The sequence below is a fragment of the Phyllobates terribilis genome, unplaced genomic scaffold (assembly GCF_046119375.1).
Source record: "Phyllobates terribilis strain yellow unplaced genomic scaffold, ASM4611937v1 Scaffold_5__5_contigs__length_657084704, whole genome shotgun sequence".
NCBI classification, from domain to species: domain Eukaryota; kingdom Metazoa; phylum Chordata; class Amphibia; order Anura; family Dendrobatidae; genus Phyllobates; species Phyllobates terribilis.
The window spans coordinates 108,285,937-108,307,270 of NW_027362765.1; the positions used below are offsets into that span (position 1 = coordinate 108,285,937).

The 21,334-nt window shown below is 41.2% G+C and overlaps 1 protein-coding gene across 1 annotated transcript; it reads right to left on the reverse strand.

The window, feature by feature from the left end:
• Positions 1-1,253: 1,253 nt before the first annotated feature.
• Positions 1,254-19,799, reverse strand: ZFP64 (ZFP64 zinc finger protein). The gene is made up of 6 exons (XM_073682740.1): positions 19,600-19,799; positions 17,275-17,508; positions 14,988-15,140; positions 14,119-14,181; positions 10,518-10,769; positions 1,254-2,852 (listed from the first exon to the last, which is right to left on the reverse strand). The coding sequence occupies exons 1-6, from the start codon at positions 19,640-19,642 to the stop codon at positions 1,615-1,617; spliced, it is 1,983 nt and encodes a 660-aa protein (XP_073538841.1). The 5' UTR covers positions 19,643-19,799; the 3' UTR covers positions 1,254-1,614.
• Positions 19,800-21,334: the final 1,535 nt, after the last annotated feature.

The following is a 21,334-nucleotide window of genomic DNA, read 5'->3' on the forward strand; positions in this document are numbered from 1 at the left end:
TTAATAAGTATAATATATCTACTGTGTCATCTGGAGTTGGGGCCAGTACAGCTTTGTGCACCTACTTTGGTTGTTTGCACCTCACCTCCCTCTTGGCACAGTACTGTGTTGGAGTGTGTATTATACTCCAGAGCTGAACTTACAATTCTGCAGGCTTAAGAGATGAATTCTCCTAGCACGCTCTGTAGTTTCAGTGTCTGCAAACAACTTGCTCTAAAGACAGAAACCCTCTACAGTAATCGAAGGTGGGAAATGTTAATAGTATTCAGGCCCACATACACACTAGACCAAGGCAAAGACAACCAAGAAAGCCAAAGGGCTGAAAACAGTAGCCCACGACCCACACCAAGCCCTAATCCTAACATCACCGCTATCTGCATCCTCAGGATGCAAATAACAGTGAATATACTGGAGGAGGAGGGCGGTACGGCTCTTTTTTCTATCATTCTTCATTTGCGACTCAGACAGCAGACGCAATGACATATATTAATATTGAGCAGAATTAATTTTAGCCTATTGGTTTGGCCCTCCACAACAGTCACGGTCTCTCATGTGGCCCCTTAGGAAAAGTAATTGCCGATTAGCCCACTAGGCTAAAGTCAGCTCAACCCTTGGATATCAGCCAGATTAGCCGACAGCATAAAGTACATGGGGCCCTCCTGACTCTCCTCGGACAGATGATGTCAGGAGAGGTCCGGCCCATCGGATTTCAACCAGCGATCTTTTTCTTCTCCTTGAAGATAAGCTGCAGCCGGAGGAGTCTGGCCGTGGCTCTCTTATAGAGCTCACAGGAACGCCAGGTCGAGTGTTCCTGTATATGGGGGAGTCTTTAGAGAAGGCTGTAAGCCAAATGACTGTTCGGCCCACAACTATCCATTTTGGATGGGGACCTATACAGACTCCATAACCTTAATAACAAGTGAAGATAGTACCATATTGCAGTAAATTTACTCCAAACATACACGTGGCCTAGAAATGTGGCACAGCCCATCAGAAATGTTAGACTTTCATCTTCATTATGCCACCTCATGACTGGCATACATTGAAACTAATATTGTGCCAAGGAATGGTGCCGATCTTTTGTAAAACTGGTGCATTCTAACTTTATAGCCATTGTGCAAAACTAAGTTAGTGGAAAAACTGTCTAAAATTTGGTGTATGCTGACTACTATTCTTTTGGCACAATTTGAAACAGAATCAACAAATCTTCTCAACTGTGTGTTCATTAATAATTCTGTTCCCAGACAAAGACCTAGAACAAACCTGACCATTTATTATGCAGAACACATGTAAGGCTGGACCTGCTGTATGGAACTGGCGCCACTCTTCACTTTCCAGTTGTAGATGTAAATTAGAAGGAGCTACTTGTATGTTGGTGTAAGCTGGCGGGGGGCAGGATAGGGAAAGATTTGGACTTGGTAAAAGGTATTGGTGTGGTCACTCCAGTTTACCCAGGACACTGGCTGCTCACTGCTCAGAAAATCAGCATTCATCTCTATCCAGAACATCTTAAAGAGTGTGTGATTCACACAGGCTGATGACCTTGTATGTAGAACATTATGTGCCTGTGTATAGTTTTTACATAACAGTCTCTATCTTCTAAGGTACATCCAGTCAGTCGGGTATGGCGTCCGCAGGGCACAGGACATCAGGCCTTTCATCGTCCTGGATAATAATGTACTTTTCTTTGGGCGGGTCTGCTGGAGGTGATGGATAATGCGGGGAGGATGTAGAGTTGGGTGCACCAGAGTCTCCATCTCCAACCCTAACCACAGTCACGTCAACTGACTGTTCTTGAATTAAGACATTGAGTCCCTCCAGGTCCGAGCAGGTCATGCCTGCCGCACTGATAAAAGTTGGGCTGGCTGGGGATCCTTGACTGTGGTCTGCATCATTCCCTATTAGTTCCTTATTTATCAGGTCACTATCAGCCTGGACTGGTGAGATAGGTATGGCCATCTCTACGTCATTACTTTGAGAGGCCCTCATCGGAGGAGATGCCATTAAATTGACACGACTCAACATCTGGAGCTGGTTGTTTGTCATTTTCCTATCTGGATTTGAGGCATTTTCCAAACAAGTCTCTGTATGGTCTTTGTCTTGAAGCCTTTGCCCTACATTGACTTTCCCCGTTGTGAACGTCATTTCTGGATTGACCTTGGAAGGGCTCTCAGCCATCTGATCGCCAATCTCTCTCGACGGATCGATTGAAATCTGCAGGACAGACAAGGATTGGTTCTTCTGTATGATGTATTCGTTATGTTGTTTCTTGTGACTGCGCAAAGAGTCCTCTCTGACAAATGAAGCGTCACAAAGGTCACACTTAAAGGTTTTCTTGGCTTCCACTTTGTTGTTTTTCCGTGCTGTGGACTGCCTTTGAAAATTTCCTTCTGTCTTTTGTGGATCAGACTTTTCTTTGATTTGGTCTCCATGGACTTTTTTAATGTGGGTAGTCAGATTACTGCGCTGCTTTGTATCGAATTTGCAGAAGTGGCATTTAAACGGTCGGTCATTGGAGTGAATCCGCTCGTGGACCTTTAAAGCAGCTCTGCTGGCGCAGGAATAACTGCACTCAAGGCATTTAACTGGTTGCTCCGGTAAGTGGGAGCGTAAATGTTGCCGTAGATCTGCTTTGCTGCCACAATGAAACTCACACTGATCGCACTTAAACGTGCTTTCTGTGTTGTGCTTCATCCGTATGTGGGACTTCAAATTCCCCTTCATCGCACAATAGAAATCACAGAACTCGCAACGGTACGGCTTCTCCCCTGTGTGGACTCGCATGTGTCTCTTCAAGTCAGAGTTGATCTTAAACTTGGAGTTACAGAGGATACAGTGAAAAGGCGCATCTCCTAAAATACAAGAGAACAGAAGGGAGGAATGTGCAAATGACTTAAATTCTAAAACTAATATTGGACTATATTGTACATTGGTGTTTTATTTCTAAAATACCCATTGTGTGATTTATAAAAGTGCAACTCACAGGTTTACTGCTTAAAACAAGAGGCGCTCCGTCCTGATAAAGATGGCACTCACAAGACCACTTGTGTCCTTTGCATAAATCATACATTAAAGGGGATGTCTGAAACCTAACTGAATTTAATATGATTTCCACATTCCTATCCATATAATGTAAAAACTAAGCACTTTTCTAATATACTTCGATTAAAAAATCCTTCCCGTTCCTTCTCTACTATTACTTCCTATCAGTGTTTTTTTTTTTTCTTACATCTGATAACGTTTCGTTTGAGTTTCTCAACATGCACTGGGGATTCTCAAATGAGGCATCACTGTCACCACTGCTGTCCCCACCCTAAATCGAACCATCATCAGGGACGACTGTTTCAGGGACTGGGATAATCTCAGTACTGTACTGAGCATGCGCAGGTTGTCAATAATGAAGCATCTTCAGTATGTTGTCCTTGCTTACCACTGCGCTACTTCAATTGTGCACTAACAGTGCGCTACTTCAATTTCGCACTAACAGTGTGCTCCTTTGCCGGCTCTAAAGAGAAGTGACAAGCCTACAAGAGACAGCTATATTGCTGACCTGTCACTAACAGTGCGCTCCTTTGTTGGCTCTAAAGAGAAGCGATGAACCTGCAAGAGACAGCTATATTGCTGACCTGTCACTAACAGTGCGCTCCTTTGTTGGCTCTAAAGAGAAGCGATGAACCTGCAAGAGGCTGCTATATTGCTGGCTTGTCACTGATAGTGCGCTCCTTTGCCGGCTCTAAAGAGAAGTGATGAGCCGGCAAGCATCAACACGTGGATGAGAAAAAATATAGGTGCCTTGATATCCGCGCTTCTCCGTATAAGTAAGGATCGGGTGTCAAAATGTTATTATATTTTAATAAACAACATTTATTATAACAAGCTATGATCAAACGCATTTCACGGACATCCTGTCCGCTTCATCAGTGAATCTATTTCTAGAGCCGGCAAGCATGTCACTTCTCTTTATAGCCAGAAAAGAAGCGCACTGTCATTGACAAGCCAGTTATATAGCACTCTATTGCCGGCTCATTACTTCTCTTTAGAGCTGGCGAGGGAGTGCACTGTCAGTGCGCAGTTGTAACACAGCGGTGAGCAGGGACAGCATACTGAGCGTTTGGTGGAATTGACAACCAACGCATGCTCAGTATAGCAGAGACTAGCCCAGCCCCCGAAAGGATCGTCCCTGATGACGATCTGTATCAGGGTGGGTACAGCAGCTGTGGAAGTGACCGCAGCCCCGTCCCCTGATGACAACTTTCACGACTTGCTTGAGAATCCCCAGAGCATGCTGGAAAACTCAAATGAAATGTAAAAAAATCCAAAACAGATAGGAAGTAGAGAGGGAAAGTAGGGATTTTTTTAATTGAAGTATACACTGTGTGCAGAATTATTAGGCAAGTTGTATTTTAGAAGATTATTTTTATTATTGATCAACAACTATGTTCTCAATCAACCCAAAGACTCATCAATATCCAAGCTTAATATTTTTGGAGGTTGGAGTGTTTTTTTTTTTAGATTTGGCTATCTTAGGAGGATATCTGTTTGTGCAGGTAACTATTACTGTGCAGAATTATTAGGCAACTTAATAAAAACCCAATATAATCTCATCTCACTTGTTTATTTTCACCAGGTAAACCAATATCAGTGCACAAAATTTAGAAATAAACATTTCTGACATGCAAAAACAAAAACCAAAAAAATTAGTGATCAATATAGCCACCTTTCTTTATGATGACACTCAACAGCCTTCCATCCATAGATTGTCAGTTGCTTGATCTGTTTTCGATCAACATTGCGTGCAGCAGCCGCCACAGCCTCCCAGACACTGTTCCGAGAGGTGTACTGTTTTCCCTCCCTGTAGATCTCACATTTTATGATGGACCACAGGTTCTCTATGGGGTTCAGATCAGGTGCACAAGGGGACCATGTCATTATTTTTCCTTCTTTTAGACCTTTACTGGCCAGCCACGCTGTGGAGTAGTTGGATGCATGTGATGGAGCATTGTCCTGCGTGAAAATCATGTTTTTCTTGAACGATACCGACTTCTTCCTGTACCACTGCTTGAAGAAGTTGTCATCCAGAAACAGGCAGTAGGTCTGGAAGTTGAGCTTCACTCCATCCTCAACCCAAAAAGGTCCCACAAGTTCATCTTTGATGATACCAGCCCATACCAGTACCCCACCTCCACCTTGCTGGCGTCGGAGTGGAGCTCTCTGCCCTTTATTGATCTAGCCTCTGGCCCATCAAGAGTCACTCTCATTTCATCAGTCCATAAAACCTTTGAAAAATCAGTCTTAAGATATTTCTTGGCCCATTCTTGACGTTTTATCTTATGTTTCTTGTTCATAGGTGGTCGTTTTTCAGCCTTCCTTACCTTGACCATGTCCCTGAGTATTGCACACCTTGTGCTTTTTGATACTCCAGTAACGTTGCAGCTCTGAAATATGGCAAAACTGGTGGCGAATGGCATCTTGGCAGCTTCATGCTTGATTTTCCTCAATTCATGGGCAGTTATTTTGCGCCTTTTTTGGCCAACACGTTTCTTGCGACCCTGTTGGCTATTTGCCATGAAACGCTTGATTGTTCGGTGATCACGCTTCAAAAGTTTGGAAATTTCAAGACTGCTGCATTCCTCTGCAAGACATCTCACAATTTTGGACTTTTCAGAGCCCGTCAAATCTCTCTTCTGACCCATTTTGCCAAAGGAAAGGAAGTTGCCTAATAATTAAGCACACCGTATATAGGGTGTTGATGTCATTAGTCAACACCCCTCCTCATTACAGAGATGCACATCACCAGATTTACTTAATTGGTAGTTGGCTCTCAAGCCTATGCAGCTTGGAGTAGGACAACATGTATAAAAAGTATCAAAGTGATCAAAATACGCATTTGCCTAATAATTCTGCACACAGTGTATTAGAAAAGTGCTAATATAGATAGAGATTAATATTAGATTCAGTTAGGTTTCGGACAACCCCTTTAAAGGTAAGCGATCATCAGAAAATGACCTATTGTTAAATCTGTTTTCTGTGTTACACATGCAGTTTTCACGCTAACCACTGCGGCTATTTTAGGCTCTAATATTCTGTCCTTTCAGGAAGAGTTTACAGCAGTTTCCTTATCAGAAGCAGGAGTACAATAACAGGTAAAACATTTATACACAGCTGACAATCCAGGATCCACCAATCACAACAGCACAGCTGACTCTGCAGCCCATCCTTTCACAATGACCTTTGCACACGCTCATTAGTTGCTTCAATATAAAAGAGTCTGTTCTTTGTTGCTAATGTACATGTGTTGTTTCCTGAAACAACAGTAAGTTAAAGTCTAAAAAATCCCCAGTGGTCAGTGTGAAAATTGCAAGCTTTCGATATTTTATTTTTAATACAGATCATGATACATCATTGCCAAAACAAAAAAAACATTTAACGCAAAAACCTGATTTAAAACAATAGGCTATTTTCTGATCAAACCTTAACTTTAATAAGAAGTCTCATGATATTATGCCAAAGGCACATGGAATTTGAGCCTCAGTGCTAAATCATATCTATATTCTACAAGCACCCAAGCTCTAAATCTTATAAAATGGATATAACACAATTCTAAATGGGGCAACACCTAACTTTAATATCAAGACACACAGTAAGGCTGTGTTCTCACACTGCAATTTTGCAGCGTTTTTTATGCAATTTAAAACTGCTTTTTACAGCACCAGCAAAAGCCGTGAGATCTCAGAAATATCTAGCTTGTTTTTTATTTTCCTGACTAAATTTTAGAATTGCAGTGTTTTTTTAAATCTGCAGCATGTCAATTCTTTCAGCGTTTTTGCAGCATTTTTTTCACCCATAGAAAGCAATGAGAAAGTGAAAAAAACGCTTACAAAAATGTAAAGACATTTTTGGTGAATAAAACTAATTGTTTTAAACATGTACTGTAGACAATGTAATCTGCGCAGAAAAAATGCAGCAAAAAAGCAGCAAATGAAAGTAGGTTTTGCTTGCAGAAAAAAACTTAGCAAAAACGCTGCGTGTGAACATAGTCAAAAGGTTCCAAAGAAAACAATCAATGAAAAACATAATCTGACAATGAGGCGCAAAATCAGAGAGGGGACTCCTGTAAGAGGATTCCCTATCTAGTCCACAAGAATCGGATTTACTTTGAATAATAGGTATGGGAGCCTCCAGAATCTCTCCTGAACCTGGTCCATCATCCACAACAGTGATCAGGACAGGAACTGTGAGAATCGCCCCTTACCCGACAACATCCAAGGTTCTTCTTTTGATTAGCTAACCTGCATGTAATGTCGCACTAGGCCAGCTAATCAAAGAGGAAAGGCGGATGCCATCAGGTAAGCGAGTGGTTCTACCGTCCAGCAGCCACAGATTACACCAATAGACCAGATTGTATGAATCAATTGGCGTTCGACTCTAGAGATAATGATTGGGCAGTGTGAATTTATTCGCCTTGATTTTCAGTTCTACAGGCTGATAAGCCGATGCCAGAGGGGTCAGACAGTGGCTCACTAAGCTCTCTGCATAGAGAGCCAAGCAATCATAGCTGAGGCCTTCTTAGTCTTTATTGACATGGAGAAACCATCTATTAGCCTTCCTGCCCAGAGTGAGGGTGCTTTCACATTGCGTTTTGGCACCCGTTCAGTGGCCCAGTTGGGGCTTATGTCCAAACCCCCGCAAAATGGGATTCGGACATATATGGCAACAGGGCCATAGACCATAATGGTGCCGACAAAGCGAACATGCTCTGTTACGTGCATCATTTTCGGGTATATACACCTACTGGAGGCGTACACCCAGATGCAGTCTACTACGTCTTGGAGTCCGCCTCCAGTAGGTGTACATGCCTGAAAATGATGCACGTCAGAGCTGACGTTTGCTCGGCCGCCACCATTATAGTCTATGGCCCCGTCAGCGCATATGTCCGAATCCCATTTTTCGAGGGTTTTGGACAAAAGCCCCGACAGGGCCACCGAACAAGTGCCAAAACGCAATGTGAAAGCACCCTAAGAAATTCATTTATAGGGGACTGTTCTCGGGGAGACGACCTTCTCAGATCCAGTGAACTTGGTGAGCGGTTTTATGGAATCTGATATAAATTGGATTTAGGTAATTTTGGCGGAGTAAACAATTAACCCCCCCGCAGACTCTGCTGCTGTATAACTGATGGCTGTTTTGATCCTGCGCTTTCCTCTATATATATTCAAAGTGCATTTAATTAAGATATCAGTAGGAGACCAATTTACTGTTTTCCTTTACATTTTAACTTTTTTTTTTTTCCTTTTGTTTTTATCCCTGAAATGTATTCATCTAATAATGAAGAATATCTCAGCCCAGTAAACAGTGCGCTCGCTGCATTCGGGGGATGTTCTGCTGAATTTCACACTTAATCGCACTAAAAGCTTCGCTATGCAGATCAGGCGCACATCAATATGCATTTAGATTATTATCCTCCTCAGATCAGGGGGGTAGATATAAATGTATATATGTGCCATCTAAGTGGTTTACTTCCCCTAAAAAAAAAAAATATGGAAAATTTCGATGAACAGTTTCTGCAATGTTTAATGCAATTTCTTCTAACAGTTTAACTCTTTCCTGCCTGCAGCTTTTTATATTAAGGAGTTTGCAAAAGATAAAACTAAAAGTTCTATTAACAAGTGTATGTGTTTCAGTTCAGAAAAGCTGGATTATGTGCTAGCGGGTACCGGGCATTTACGGAAATGCTAATCTTAAGAGACCTACCATAGCCATCAATGGACCTCATGGACATGGTGGCGGCATCAATGGAAAAATGGGAATATTATTCAGATATTTTTTATTTTTTGGGGGGTCCTGCTCTGCCCTTATTCACATTGAGGTTAGTTGACACAAGGTAAGGCTTTAATACTAAAGACATCATAGGACCGTCCCGATTGGGTACACCTTGTTGTGGTGGGATGGCTTTTACGTTTTTTAAGCAAAATGGTGTTAACTGGTTACCCTATGTTAGTTACATATACTATTACTATTTACTTCCTACAGGGCTTGTGCTCATTTAGCGCTTTTCTTGTTTTTTATTTTTTTAGGGATGATAAATGTAAGAGCAGACAGCATCCTATAAATGTGGTATATGGGTATATTAAACTGCAGCGCTCCATAATACAGAATTACTGACTAAAGACTGACCCGACGTGAAGGTGCTAAGCAGTCAGGATTAGCATTATATACAATCATGATGACATGCAAATAAGGGGCCTGATGGTCCCAGCCAAGGGGCAGAATTACAGGAGCTTAAAAGGATCCTAAAGTGTTTAGTTAATAACAGGGCAGCAGTGTTATAAGAGGAGCGCCTGATATCAGTCACATATGGTGTCTGGGGTTTGCTCATCTCTAGTGACAAGTGTAAAAAAATATTGGAATATTCACATTTATCTCCCCTGCTAGGAAGGTGCTTGCTTTAGATGGTTGTCCAGGCTTGGGGTACAAATCTGCAGTCACTCTATGCATGCACTGTCAGGATTCTTCAATGCCAGCATCAGGAGCGAGCAGGCACGTGACCGCAAGTGTGTGATTTGCATACATGAGGTCACATGCCGACTAGACATGCACGGTCTCGGTCAATACAAGTGAATTGATTGAGGCAGGACAAGTCTAGTCGTAATGTGGCTGGAAGTATGCAAATTGCATACTTGCGTTCACATGACTGCCCGCTCCCAGCGCCAGCACCGGAGAATCCTGACAGCGGGTACTGTGAGGATTCAGAAGTCTGCAGTCTCATAGAGTAACTTCAGACTTGTACCACAAGCCTGGACAACCCCTTCAAGGCTATCTGTAGTCTGCTGCCCATTGGCAACTGCAAAAAATTGACTGGTACATATACTCAGCATCTGTGAGACTAAGGCTGAGCCGAGGATAGCACAATCTCTGTCCAACAATCCCATAGACATACATAGAGCAGCTGTCCAGTGCAATCATGTGGTTCCTCTCAATTATGGTTTCAGCGAGAAGGAACAAGGCATCACCCTGTCTTCTCGTGCCAGTAGGGCCCCCAACCAGCAGACTTTTGCCACCTATTCGATGTATTTGTTATATATGCATCTCACAATAGAGCCCCTTAAAGGTAACCTGCTAATTTTTTAAAAAACTTTCCTTGTGGCAGTTTATTTTCGGGAATTATTATTTAATTTTTAACTGTCGTTTTAGGAGAACGTGCAGTGTAAAGTCTATCTCTGCCTCTAGCGCCTCCCCCTCCATAGAACTTTATGAGCACCAACTGTTATCTGATTTCTTAGAAATGGGAAAATTATATAAGACAGATTTCATACGTGATTTGAGAATTTTGAGAATGAATGATCAGTCCAGGAGGAGAAAGAATCGGATTTCTCTAATAAGATATACAGTATTACCAAGTTTCTTATTTTCACATGCACTATTGATTTATGAAAGAAAATTACAATGATGGTTAGTCTTTAAGCAGCTGTCGACTATACACTGAGAGCTGAACCTTCAGTTTACATAGAGGCTCTTACCTGTGTGTGAGCGCAGATGTACAGTCAGCTGGCTAGAGTTGCGGCTGGCATACGGGCAGATCTGGCACTTGAAGGGGCGCTCGTCTGTGTGAATACGCTGGTGTTTGCAGAGGCTGCTACTGTCTGCCGCACTGTAGTCGCACTCCTTACATTTATACGGCTTCTCTCCGGTGTGCGATCGCATGTGCGTCTTTAGCTTATCCTTCCGGCTGAAGCACTTCCCGCAAGTCTCACACTTGTGTGGTTTGGCTCCTGAGGGCAAATGAGACAAACGATGGAATGAGAGATTTATGCCAATTCTTCTATATATTTATTACTTTATTTGCCTTTGTCAGCAGGAGGTTTCTGATCCCTGAGGACATCGCATTCTCTACTAGCACGTAACTAACTACGACGGATCACACATAGGCCCCAATTCATCATTTGCATTTTTAAGTCACTTTTCATTTCTTGTCTTGTGGCACTCATTGCCGTTTTTTTTGCACCAAATTCTTCAAAGTGGTGCACGAGGTTCAATAATTTTGCACAAAGTAAAAATAATGGATCAGTTTTGTAACTTTAAAGTGCAAAAAGTCACGTTTCGTAAAATAGCGCAGAATTTGCACCAAAATAACTAGCGTGTGTAAAATCTCTCCGGGGGGGGGGTAATTGGAGCACATTTGCAACAAATTTTGCAACTTTTTAAAAGTGGCAATTGATGAATCAACTGAAAACATATGGAGATCCTAAACCACGGCCATAATGGCAAACATAAAAAAATAATAATAGGTGAACATATAGAAAGTGGAGTTTTCTAAAAAAAAAAAAAGGTGCAAATTAAAAGAAAAATAAGGTGCAAAAATAGATGGAAAAATGAAAAAAAAATTTGACAAAAAAAACCCCACAAATGTAATAATGAATCAGGCCCACCGTCTACCAGAAAATGGCCTGGACCCGAGGATGGGCTAGTGTGGAACCAGCAGGGAGATGGAATTTCTTGGTGCTTCTCTGCTATGTGGATGGATTTCTCCTACTTATACAAGGAAGGAAACTGATAATACATATATCGGAGAGACTATATAATGTAGGGGAGTTAAGCCGGCCATACACATTACTGTAGATGCCTATGGGCTGAACGATGCTTTTCGGCAGACTCTCCCATACACAAGAGTGCTCGTTTGGCCGACTGCTTTTGGGTTCCCGCCAAATGACCCCTCATCCAGTGGCTTATCTGCAGGAGAACAATGCGATCAGCAGTCCGCAATCGGACGTGTCCGACCAATATCTTTCCCTATGATTAGTCAGCCGGTGTCCCCATACACAGTCACTCGGCCAAACCCACGGATATCGGTGGGTTCAGCTAACATTAGTCTAATGTGTATGGGGGTCTTTAGCGTCCAGTAGCTGGCGGCCATCAGGTTGATTTGTGGACCCAGTGTAGAGGGGGACTGGCATTTTGTGTCTAGAGATAGTAGCCAAACCCCTTTCACACTTACGTATTACAGATCCATAATAATATTTTTGCGCTGGTAATCATATGTTTTTACTCACAATTCCCTTTGTTAAATGTGCATTTGCTTTTTTTTTTTCAATGTCTGCCTCTAGATATGTATACAGTGCCTTGTGAAAGTATTTGGCCCCCTTGAACTTTTCTACCTTTTGCCACATTTCTGGCTTCAAACATAAAGATATAAAATTCAAATTTTTGGGGGAAGAATCAACAACAAGTGGGACACAATCGTGAAGTGGAACGAAATTTATTGGATATTTTAAATTTTTTTAACAAATTAAAAACTGAAAAGTGGGGCGTGCAATATTATTCGGCCCCTTTACTTTCAGTGCAGAAGTTCAGCGAGGATCTCTGAATGATCCAATGTTGTCCTAAATGACTGGTAATGATAAATAGAATCCACCTGTGTGTAATCAAGTCTCTGTATAAATGCACCTGCTCTGTGATAGTCTCAGGGTTCTGTTTCAAGTGCAGAGAGCATTATGAAGACCAAGGAACACACCAGGCAGGTCCGAGATACTGTTGTGGTGAAGTTTAAAGCCGGATTTGGATACAAAAAGATTTCCCAAGTTTTAAACATCTCAAGGAGCACTGTGCAAGCGATCATATTGAAATGGAAGGAGTATCAGACCTCTGCAAATCTACCAAGACCCGGCCGTCCCTCTAAACTTTCATCTCGACCAAGGAGAAGACTGATCAGAGATGCTGCCAAAAGGCCCATGATCACTCTGGATGAACTGCAGAGATCTACATCTGAGGTGGGAGAATCTGTCCATAGGACAACAATCAGTCTTACACTGCACAAATCTGGCCTTTATGGAAGAGTGGCAAGAAGAAAGCCATTTCTCAAAGATATCCATAAAAAGTCTTGTTTGAAGTTTGCCACAAGCCACTTGGGAGACACACCAAACATGTGGAATAAGGTGCTCTGGTCAGATGAAATCAAAATCGAACTTTTTGTCCACAATGTAAAACGATATGTTTGGCGTAAAAGCAACACAGCTCATCACCCTCAAAACACTATCCCCACTGTCAAACATGGTGGTGGCAGCATCATGGTTTGGGATTGCTTTACTTCAGCAGAGAGAGGGAAGATGGTTAAAATTGATGGGAAGATGGACGGAGCCAAATACAGGACCATTCTGGAAGTAAACCTGTTGGAGTCTGCAAAAGACCTGAGACTGGGACGGAGATTTATCTTCCAACAAGACAATGATCCCAAACATAAAGCAAAATCTACACTGGAATGGTTCAAAAATAAACGTATCCAGGTGTTAGAATCGCCAAGTCAAAGTCCAGACCTGAATCCAATCGAGAATCTGTGGAAAGAGCTGAAAACTGCTGTTCACAAACGCCCTCCATCCAACCTCACTGAGCTCGAACTGTTTTGCAAGGAAGAATGGGCAAGAATTTCCGCCTCTTGATGTGCAAAACTGATAGAGACATACCCCAAGCGACTTGCAGCTGTAATCACAGAAAAATGTGGCACTACAAAGTATTAACTCAAGGGGGCCGAATAATATTGCACGTCCCACTTTTCAGTTTTTAATTTGTTAAAAAAGTTTAAGATATCCAATAAATTTCGTTCCACTTCACGATTGTGTCCCACTTGTTGTTGATTCCTCCCAAAAAAACTTGAAGTTTATATCTTTATGTTTGAAGCCAGAAATGTGGCAAAAGGTAGAACAGTTCAAGGGGGCCAAATACTTTCACAATGCACTGTAAGTGCCATTTTTAGGCCATAGAAGTCAATGAGTTGAATAGATCATATTCCTGCTACATTACAAATACAACAAAAAATAATCATTTAACAAAAACAAAATTCGGATTAAACGGAAAACAAGTTGGAACAAAAAAGAATACAAAACAGAACGAAGTGTTGGAAAAGATCAGTTTTTTCATACACAAAAATGAAAGCATCCTGAGGCTACTTTTGGTTATATAGTGTTTTTTGCCACCATTTTCACAAATAGCAGCCAAACACAAAGGTTTTATATAGTATGATGCAAAAATGTGATAAACAGCCGCGTGAAGACAGCCTATGGTTAAACGTGTCCAGTGTTAGAATAAAAGATAAATGAAGGTTTGTCTGACCTCATTCTCCACTAATACCTGTATGGGTCCTCAGGTGACGCTCCATGTCTTTCATTCCATAGGCGGTCTTGAACGGACAGCCTAGATTTAGAGATGTTAACGGAAAAAAAAGTGTACATTAATTTACTGACTATTTCTTGATGGACAATACAAAGTTATATCGTGGAACCGTGTTAGCCAGAAAAATCAATGTAAATACTTTTATGCCCAAAAATGACAAAAGTATTCTTGGTGTGATACCTTTATTGGCTAACCAGAAAAAAATATATATATGCCAGCTTTCAGAGCACAGAGGCTCCTTCTTCAGGCATATTACAAATGAAAAAAAGCAGACGCAGACTAGATATTGAGGGAAAAAATAAAACAAATTGGTAAAATCTGCTCCACAAGTCAGTTTTCATTCCAAATGTTTTTCGCAGTGTGTGGATGAGACTTTATTACGATGCGGATTTAATACACTCAGTAAGGGCTTGTTTACACGTTGCGTTTTTGCAGCGGGAAAAAAACAGCTTTTTACAGTACCAGCAAAATGAGTGAGATCTCTGATCTTCTGCACACGCCGCTTATTTTTTCCTTGCAGATTTGAACCTTCAAAGCGTATTTTTAAATCTGCAACTTCTCACTCTTTCAAATGAATGGGAAAAAAATATATAAAAACACATCAAAAATGTGAGTATTTTACACTTTGTTTTCCTGCCATGACACTAGGTACATGAGTTTGTTTTTATTGAAGAAGTTTTTTCACAAGGTGGTGGATAATATTTTGCTGCCACTGTATTAGGATACAGATTTTACCACTGTAGAATTATAATCTGCAGCACATGTGCCAATGTGGACATACCCTAAGGAAGGAATATATAACCCAGGCCTATATCAGTCCCCATCACCTTGGTAATGGCAGCTTTGTTTCTTCTGGGATAAGGAAGCAGACACTTTTCTGGAGCGACACTTTGTGGCTATGGAGACGCTTTGGGATGCTGGACCTTCACTCGGTAAAAATGTTTGATATCCGTGTTCAAAGACAAATTCTGGAGCAGAAACTGAAAAATATATAATGTAAGTGATAAGATTTACTGCAACTATTGACAAACCTCCAATCCACCTGTGCTCCCCCCAGACGGTCCCGTCCAACCCTGCACCTCTTCACCATTCAAAGTGGGGGTCCATCACCCCCGCAACTTTCCCGATTTCTTATACAGTACAGACCAAAAGTTTGGACACACCTTCTCATTTAAAGATTTTCTGTATTTTCATGACTATGAAAATTGTACATTCACACTGAAGGCATCAAAACTATGAATTACCACATGTGGAATTATATACTTAACAAAAAAGTGTGAAACAACTGAAAATATGTCTCATATTCTAGGTTCTTCAAAGTAGCCACCTTTTGCTTTGATGACTGCTTTGCACACTCTTGGCATTCTCTTGATGAGCTTCAAGAGGTAGTCACCGGAAATGGTTTTCACTTCACAGGTGTGCCCTGTCAGGTTTAATAAGTGGGATTTCTTGCCTTATAAATGGGGTTGGGACCATCAGTTGTGTTGTGCAGAAGTCAGGTGGATACACAGCTGCTAGTCCTACTGAATAGACTGTTAGAATTTGTATTATGGCAAGAAAAAAGCAGCTAAGTAAAGAAAAACGAGTGGCCATCATTACTTTAAGAAATGAAGGTCAGTCAGTCCGAAAAATCGGGAAAACTTTGAATGTGTTCCCAAGTGCAGTTGCAAAAACCATCAAACGCTACAAAGAAACTGGCTCACATGAGGACCGCCCCAGGAAAGGAAGACCAAGAGTCAACTCTGCTCCTGAGGATAAGTTTATCCGAGTCACCAGCCTCAGAAATCGCAGGTTAACAGCAGCTCAGATTAGAGACCAGGTCAATGCCACACAGAGTTCTAGCAGCAAACACATCTCTACAACAACTGTTAAGAGGAGACTTTGTGCAGCAGGCCTTCATGGTAAAATAGCTGCTACGAAACCACTGCTAAGGACAGGCAACAAGCAGAAGAGATTTGTTTGGGCTAAAGAACACAAGGAATGGACATTAGACCAGTCGAAATCTGTGCTTTGGTCTGATGAGTCCAAATTTGAGATCTTTGGTTCCAACCACCGTGTCTTTGTGTAACGCAGAAAAGGTGAACGGATGGACTCTACATGCCTGGTTCCCACCGTGAAGCATGGAGGAGGAGGTGTGATGGTGTGGGGGTGCTTTGCTGGTGACACTGTTGGGGATTTATTCAATATTGAAGGCATACTGAACCAGCATGGCTACCACAGCATCTTGCAGCGGCATGCTATTCCATCCGGTTGGCGTTTAGTTGGACCATCATTTATTTTTCAACAGGACAATGACCCCAAACACACCTCCAGGCTGTGTAAGGGCTATTTGACCAAGAAGGAGAGTGATGGGGTGCTACACCAGATGACCTGGCCTCCACAGTCACCAGACCTGAACCCAATCGAGATGGTTTGGGGTGAGCTGGACTGCAGAGTGAAGGCAAAAGGGCCAACAAGTGCTAAGCATCTCTGGGAACTCCTTCAAGATTGTTGGAAGACCATTTCCGGTGACTACCTCTTGAAGCTCATCAAGAGAATGCTAAGAGTGTGCAAAGCAGTCATCAAAGCAAAAGGTGGCTACTTTGAAGAACTTGGAATATAAGACATATTTTCAGTTGTTTCACACTTTTTTGTTAAGTATATAATTCCACATGTGTTAATTCATAGTTTTGATGCCTTCAGTGTGAATGTACAATTTTCAAAGTCATGAAAATACAGAAAAATCTTTAAATGAGAAGGTGTGTCCAAACTTTTGGTCTGTACTGCACGTGACTCTTAAAATCAGAATTCCAATAAAACATCCCGAAAAAAGAGCAGTGAATAAAGCAAAGAAGAAATTGTGTTTAAATTCCGGAACATTTTCAAGGCCTCTTCTTGCTGTCAGTGACTGGGGACACTGCTGTTTACACCCAGAAGCTGAAAATGTATCGAGATGGAATATGTCTCAGCAGCTGAGTGTTTGTTACAATCTCACAAGATCGAATCAGTGGAAGTAAAACGTAGACGATGCAGTTTCACTGCACCAATGATGTGTCCGCTCCTGGATGGAAACTCATTCTTGTTTTCCCCTCTCCGCACTATCAGGGATTCCCTTCCCTGGGTGGATTTGCTCACCGGTGATGGTCTGAGTCTCCGAGGTGATGGTCCGTGCCGCTGTCTGAGATGGAGTCACTGTTTCCGCTGATACAAACTGTACGGTGCTCGCTCCTCCGGTGGCGGCGCTGGTAAGGTGGCAGCCACTCTGCTTATGTGCCACAAAAGCGTCCAAGTTATTGAACTGGGTCTTGCAGAGGCCACAGATGTGTATGTCAGCCGTGAGTTCCACCAGCACTGTGGCCCCTCCTGAAACTAAATATGATAGAAAAGCAATTACTATATCTACTAACCAGACACGACCTGGCTGCTGAATATGGTGAAGTCTAGAATCCCAATTATCATTATTGCTTTTATGGCTATAACTAAATATACTCAGTAAGGGCTTGTTCACACGTTGCGTTTTTTTAATTGCAGCAAATTCTTTTTTGTGGCTTTTTTTCAATCTATTCAGTATGTATTCGCCTGTTTTTTTTATGTTTGTCATTGCGGTCGAGGTTTTGGATTTTCGACCGTTTGTGGCCTATTCATCATTTGGCACTTTACAAAATGTGCAAATTTTTTTTTTTGCATAAATGTACATCAGTGCCCCCCTTCCCCCTTCCCCCATACTCCCTGACTGATTTTTATGTATGCCACTATTTTTTTTTTTTCTTTTAGCAAAATTTAGCGGAACTTGTGATTTTTTTTTGCATTCAAAACTCAAAAAAAAATAGGTTAAAGACAAAAATAAAAAGCATGTATGATTTTGCGTAAAATCCATGAGTGTCATTTTAAAAAATTTGGCATAAAAAAGGACAACGATTATCGCAAGACAAAAAAAAGAAAAGTAATGTAAAAATCCCACAAATGATGAATCAGGAATTAGTTTGTACAGTCATTAAACAGAATTATTTATTTAATTTGTGCCTTTTTTAAGTGAATTTTATTTATTTATTTTTGTTTAGCATTATGGGCATGGTTTTTATTACCCAGATGTTTTAGCCTAATTTGCAACTTTCCGAAGTGTCGAACACTTTTTGCGCCATTGTACTCTAGTACCATAAGCTAATTATTATTATTTATTATCATAGCGCCATTTATTCCATGGTGCTTTACATGTGAAAATTCATCGTTTACAGTTTTTTTGTCACTTTTCTTTTTATGTCTTTTATTCATTGCTGTTTTTTGCACCAAATCCTTCAAAATTGTGCCCGCAGTTCATGAATTTTGCACAAAGTACAAATACAATTATTTTTTCTATTTAAATTTGTTTGTGACTTCTTTTTTTGTGTGCAAAAAGTTACAAAATGTAGCAATCATTTCTGCCGGGGAGAGGGGGATGGACTGCAATAAATTTGCACAGAAAATTTTGCAACTTGTCAAAAATGGTGAACAAGGCAAAAACACCTGGAAAGACTAAACACAGCCCTGAATAAAAACAAAAAGAAAAAGAAGAAAAAAAACAGACGAAAGCATTAAAAAAAGGCACAAATGGGAAGAATGGAATAAATGGCGCTATAATAATAACGTTATGTGAACAAAAAAAAGGTGGAAAAACAAAATTGAAATCGACTCCAAATCTAATTTTATTTTTGTGCAGTTGAAGACAAACGAAGGACATTTTATAAGGCTCATGCACCATTTTTGCTCTAAATAAGTGCAAAAAAAGGGTCTGATTCATTGCCACATTTCCGCCTTCTTCTTTTCATTTGCTCCTTTTTTTAAGCCTGTTTTATATATATATATATAAATATATATTATATATATATATATATTTATTTTTTATTTTTTTTTCGGTACTGTAGGCAAAGTTTGGGGTTTTCAGATGTTTTCAGCTGATTCATCAATTGTGACTTTTCAAAAAGTTGCAAAATTTTGTTGAAAATGTCGCCCCCCCCTCCTCCCTCAAGTCATTTTGGTGTAATTTTAGCACAAAAAAATTATAAATTAAAATCATTTGATGACGGTGCAAAATGTATAAACCGTGTGCTGCATTTTGAAGAATCGGGTGCAAAAAAAAAAGCCAATGAATACCACAAGACAAAAAAAGAAAAGTGGCTTTAAAAAACAAAAACATAAATGATGAATCAGACCCTGATGTTTCTCTATTATATTAGGAAATCCATGTATAAACTTCAGTAATAACACAGATACGTTGTATCCAGACCCCAGAGAGCTGTAGCTGTCAGTCTCCCATCACCCGCCCTGCTGCACACAGACTCTGCACCCTGGGAGCTGCCTTGTTACATTGCATCAGTCTGGAGCAATTCTTCCTTATAACTGCAGCCATGTTCCAGGGTTAACTACTTAACACTTTGTACCCAGAGCGGCGCCCTGGAACCTGCACGCTCACATTATACTCACACTGAACAGTGGGAAATCCCTCGGCGGCTGCGCTGGGGTTCATGGCTGCCCCCCTGGACTCCCTGCTGTTGCCTATGGGGTATTATAGGGGAGTGTCATGGGACTGTAAGGCCACACATAGCTGTTATTAATGCTAGATGCTAGATCCGACTAGCATGAAGGACCTGCAATGATGTCATGACCATGTGATCGGTCACATGGGTGGGAGGGCTCCAGGACAGCAGCTGCTGATACACGTGTTTGTGAGGTGTCAGCCTTTATGTTCAGTTTCTGGAGCTGAAGTTGGCTGTGTTCACACAGAGCCTTTTTACAGATTTTTTTTTTGAGGAAACTGAGCAGAACCACAAAGTTTTTGAGGAGTTTTGCATTTTTGAAGAGAATTTGAAGAGTTTCCTCTCATTTCTACTACAAAACCTCCCTGAAAAACTCTGTGCACATAAACACAGTAGAACAGCCAAGTTTTTGAGAACTTTTTTGCATTTTTGAGGAGGTTTTGAAGAGTTTCCTCTCGGTTTCTGCTCCAACTCTTCTCCAAAAAATTCCATGTGCACTTAGACGCTGAGCGAAAGCGAGGAGTTTTGCATTTTTGAGGGGAATTTGAAGAGTTTTGTCTCAGTTCCTACTCCGAAATCTCCCTGAAAAACTCAGTGTGCACGCAAACACTGAGCGGAAGCACCAAGTTTTTGAAGAGTTTTGCATTTTTTGAGAAGAATTTGAAGAGTTTCCTCAGTTTCTGCTCCAAAACTTCCCTGAAAATCTCTGTGTGGACGTAGACACTGAGTGGAACTTGTAAGTATTTTGGGACTTTTACATTTTTGAGGAGAATTTAAAGAGTTTCCTCTTAGTTTCTGCTCCAAAACCTCCCCGAAAAACTGCATATGCACATAAACACTGAGTAGTACCTCCAAGTTTTTGAGGAGTTTTGCATTTTTTGAGGAGGGTTTGAAGAGTTTCCTCGCAGTTTCTGCTCCAAATCTTCTCCAAAAAATTCCACTTGCACATAGACACTGAGTGGAAGTGAGGAGTTTTGCATTTTAAAGGAGAATTTGAAAAGTTTCCTCTATTTCTGCTCCACAACCTCCCCGAAAAACTGCATGTGCACGTAAACACTGAGCAGAACCTCCAAGTTTTTGAAGAGTTTTGCACTTTTTGAGGAGCGTTAGAAGAGTTTCCTCTCAGTTTCTGCTCCACAACCTCCCCCAAAATCTCTGTGTGGACATAGAAACTGAGTGGAACCTCCAAGTTTTTGAAGAGTTTTGCATTTCTGAGGATTTGAAGAGTTTCCTCTCAGTTCCTGCTCCAAAACATCCCTGAAAAATGTGCACAGAGACACTGAACGGAGCTTCCAAGGTTTTGAGGAGTTTTGAGTTATTGAGGATTTTGGAGAATTCAACTCCAAAAGCTGCTAAAAAAAAACATTGCGAACACACCCCAATACTTGTCACGGTGAAATCCTTGTGAGATTGCATGCAGCAGAGCTGTGTGCGCTTACAAGAGATAGTGGGGAAGATTTACTAATTCTGTTTAATAGACAGCATGAACGTAGAGCCCCAATTCATCATTTGGGGTAGTTTGGGTGGGTTAGATCACTTTTCATTTTTTAAAATGTTTCTGTCTTGTAGTTTTTTGTTGAACATCTTCCGCAAAAATGTAAAATGCTCTTTAGTTTTTTGCCCTCTTTTTGCTCCTTTGTACAGCAAAAGAGAGAGAGCCTAAAATTGCACAAAAGAGCTTC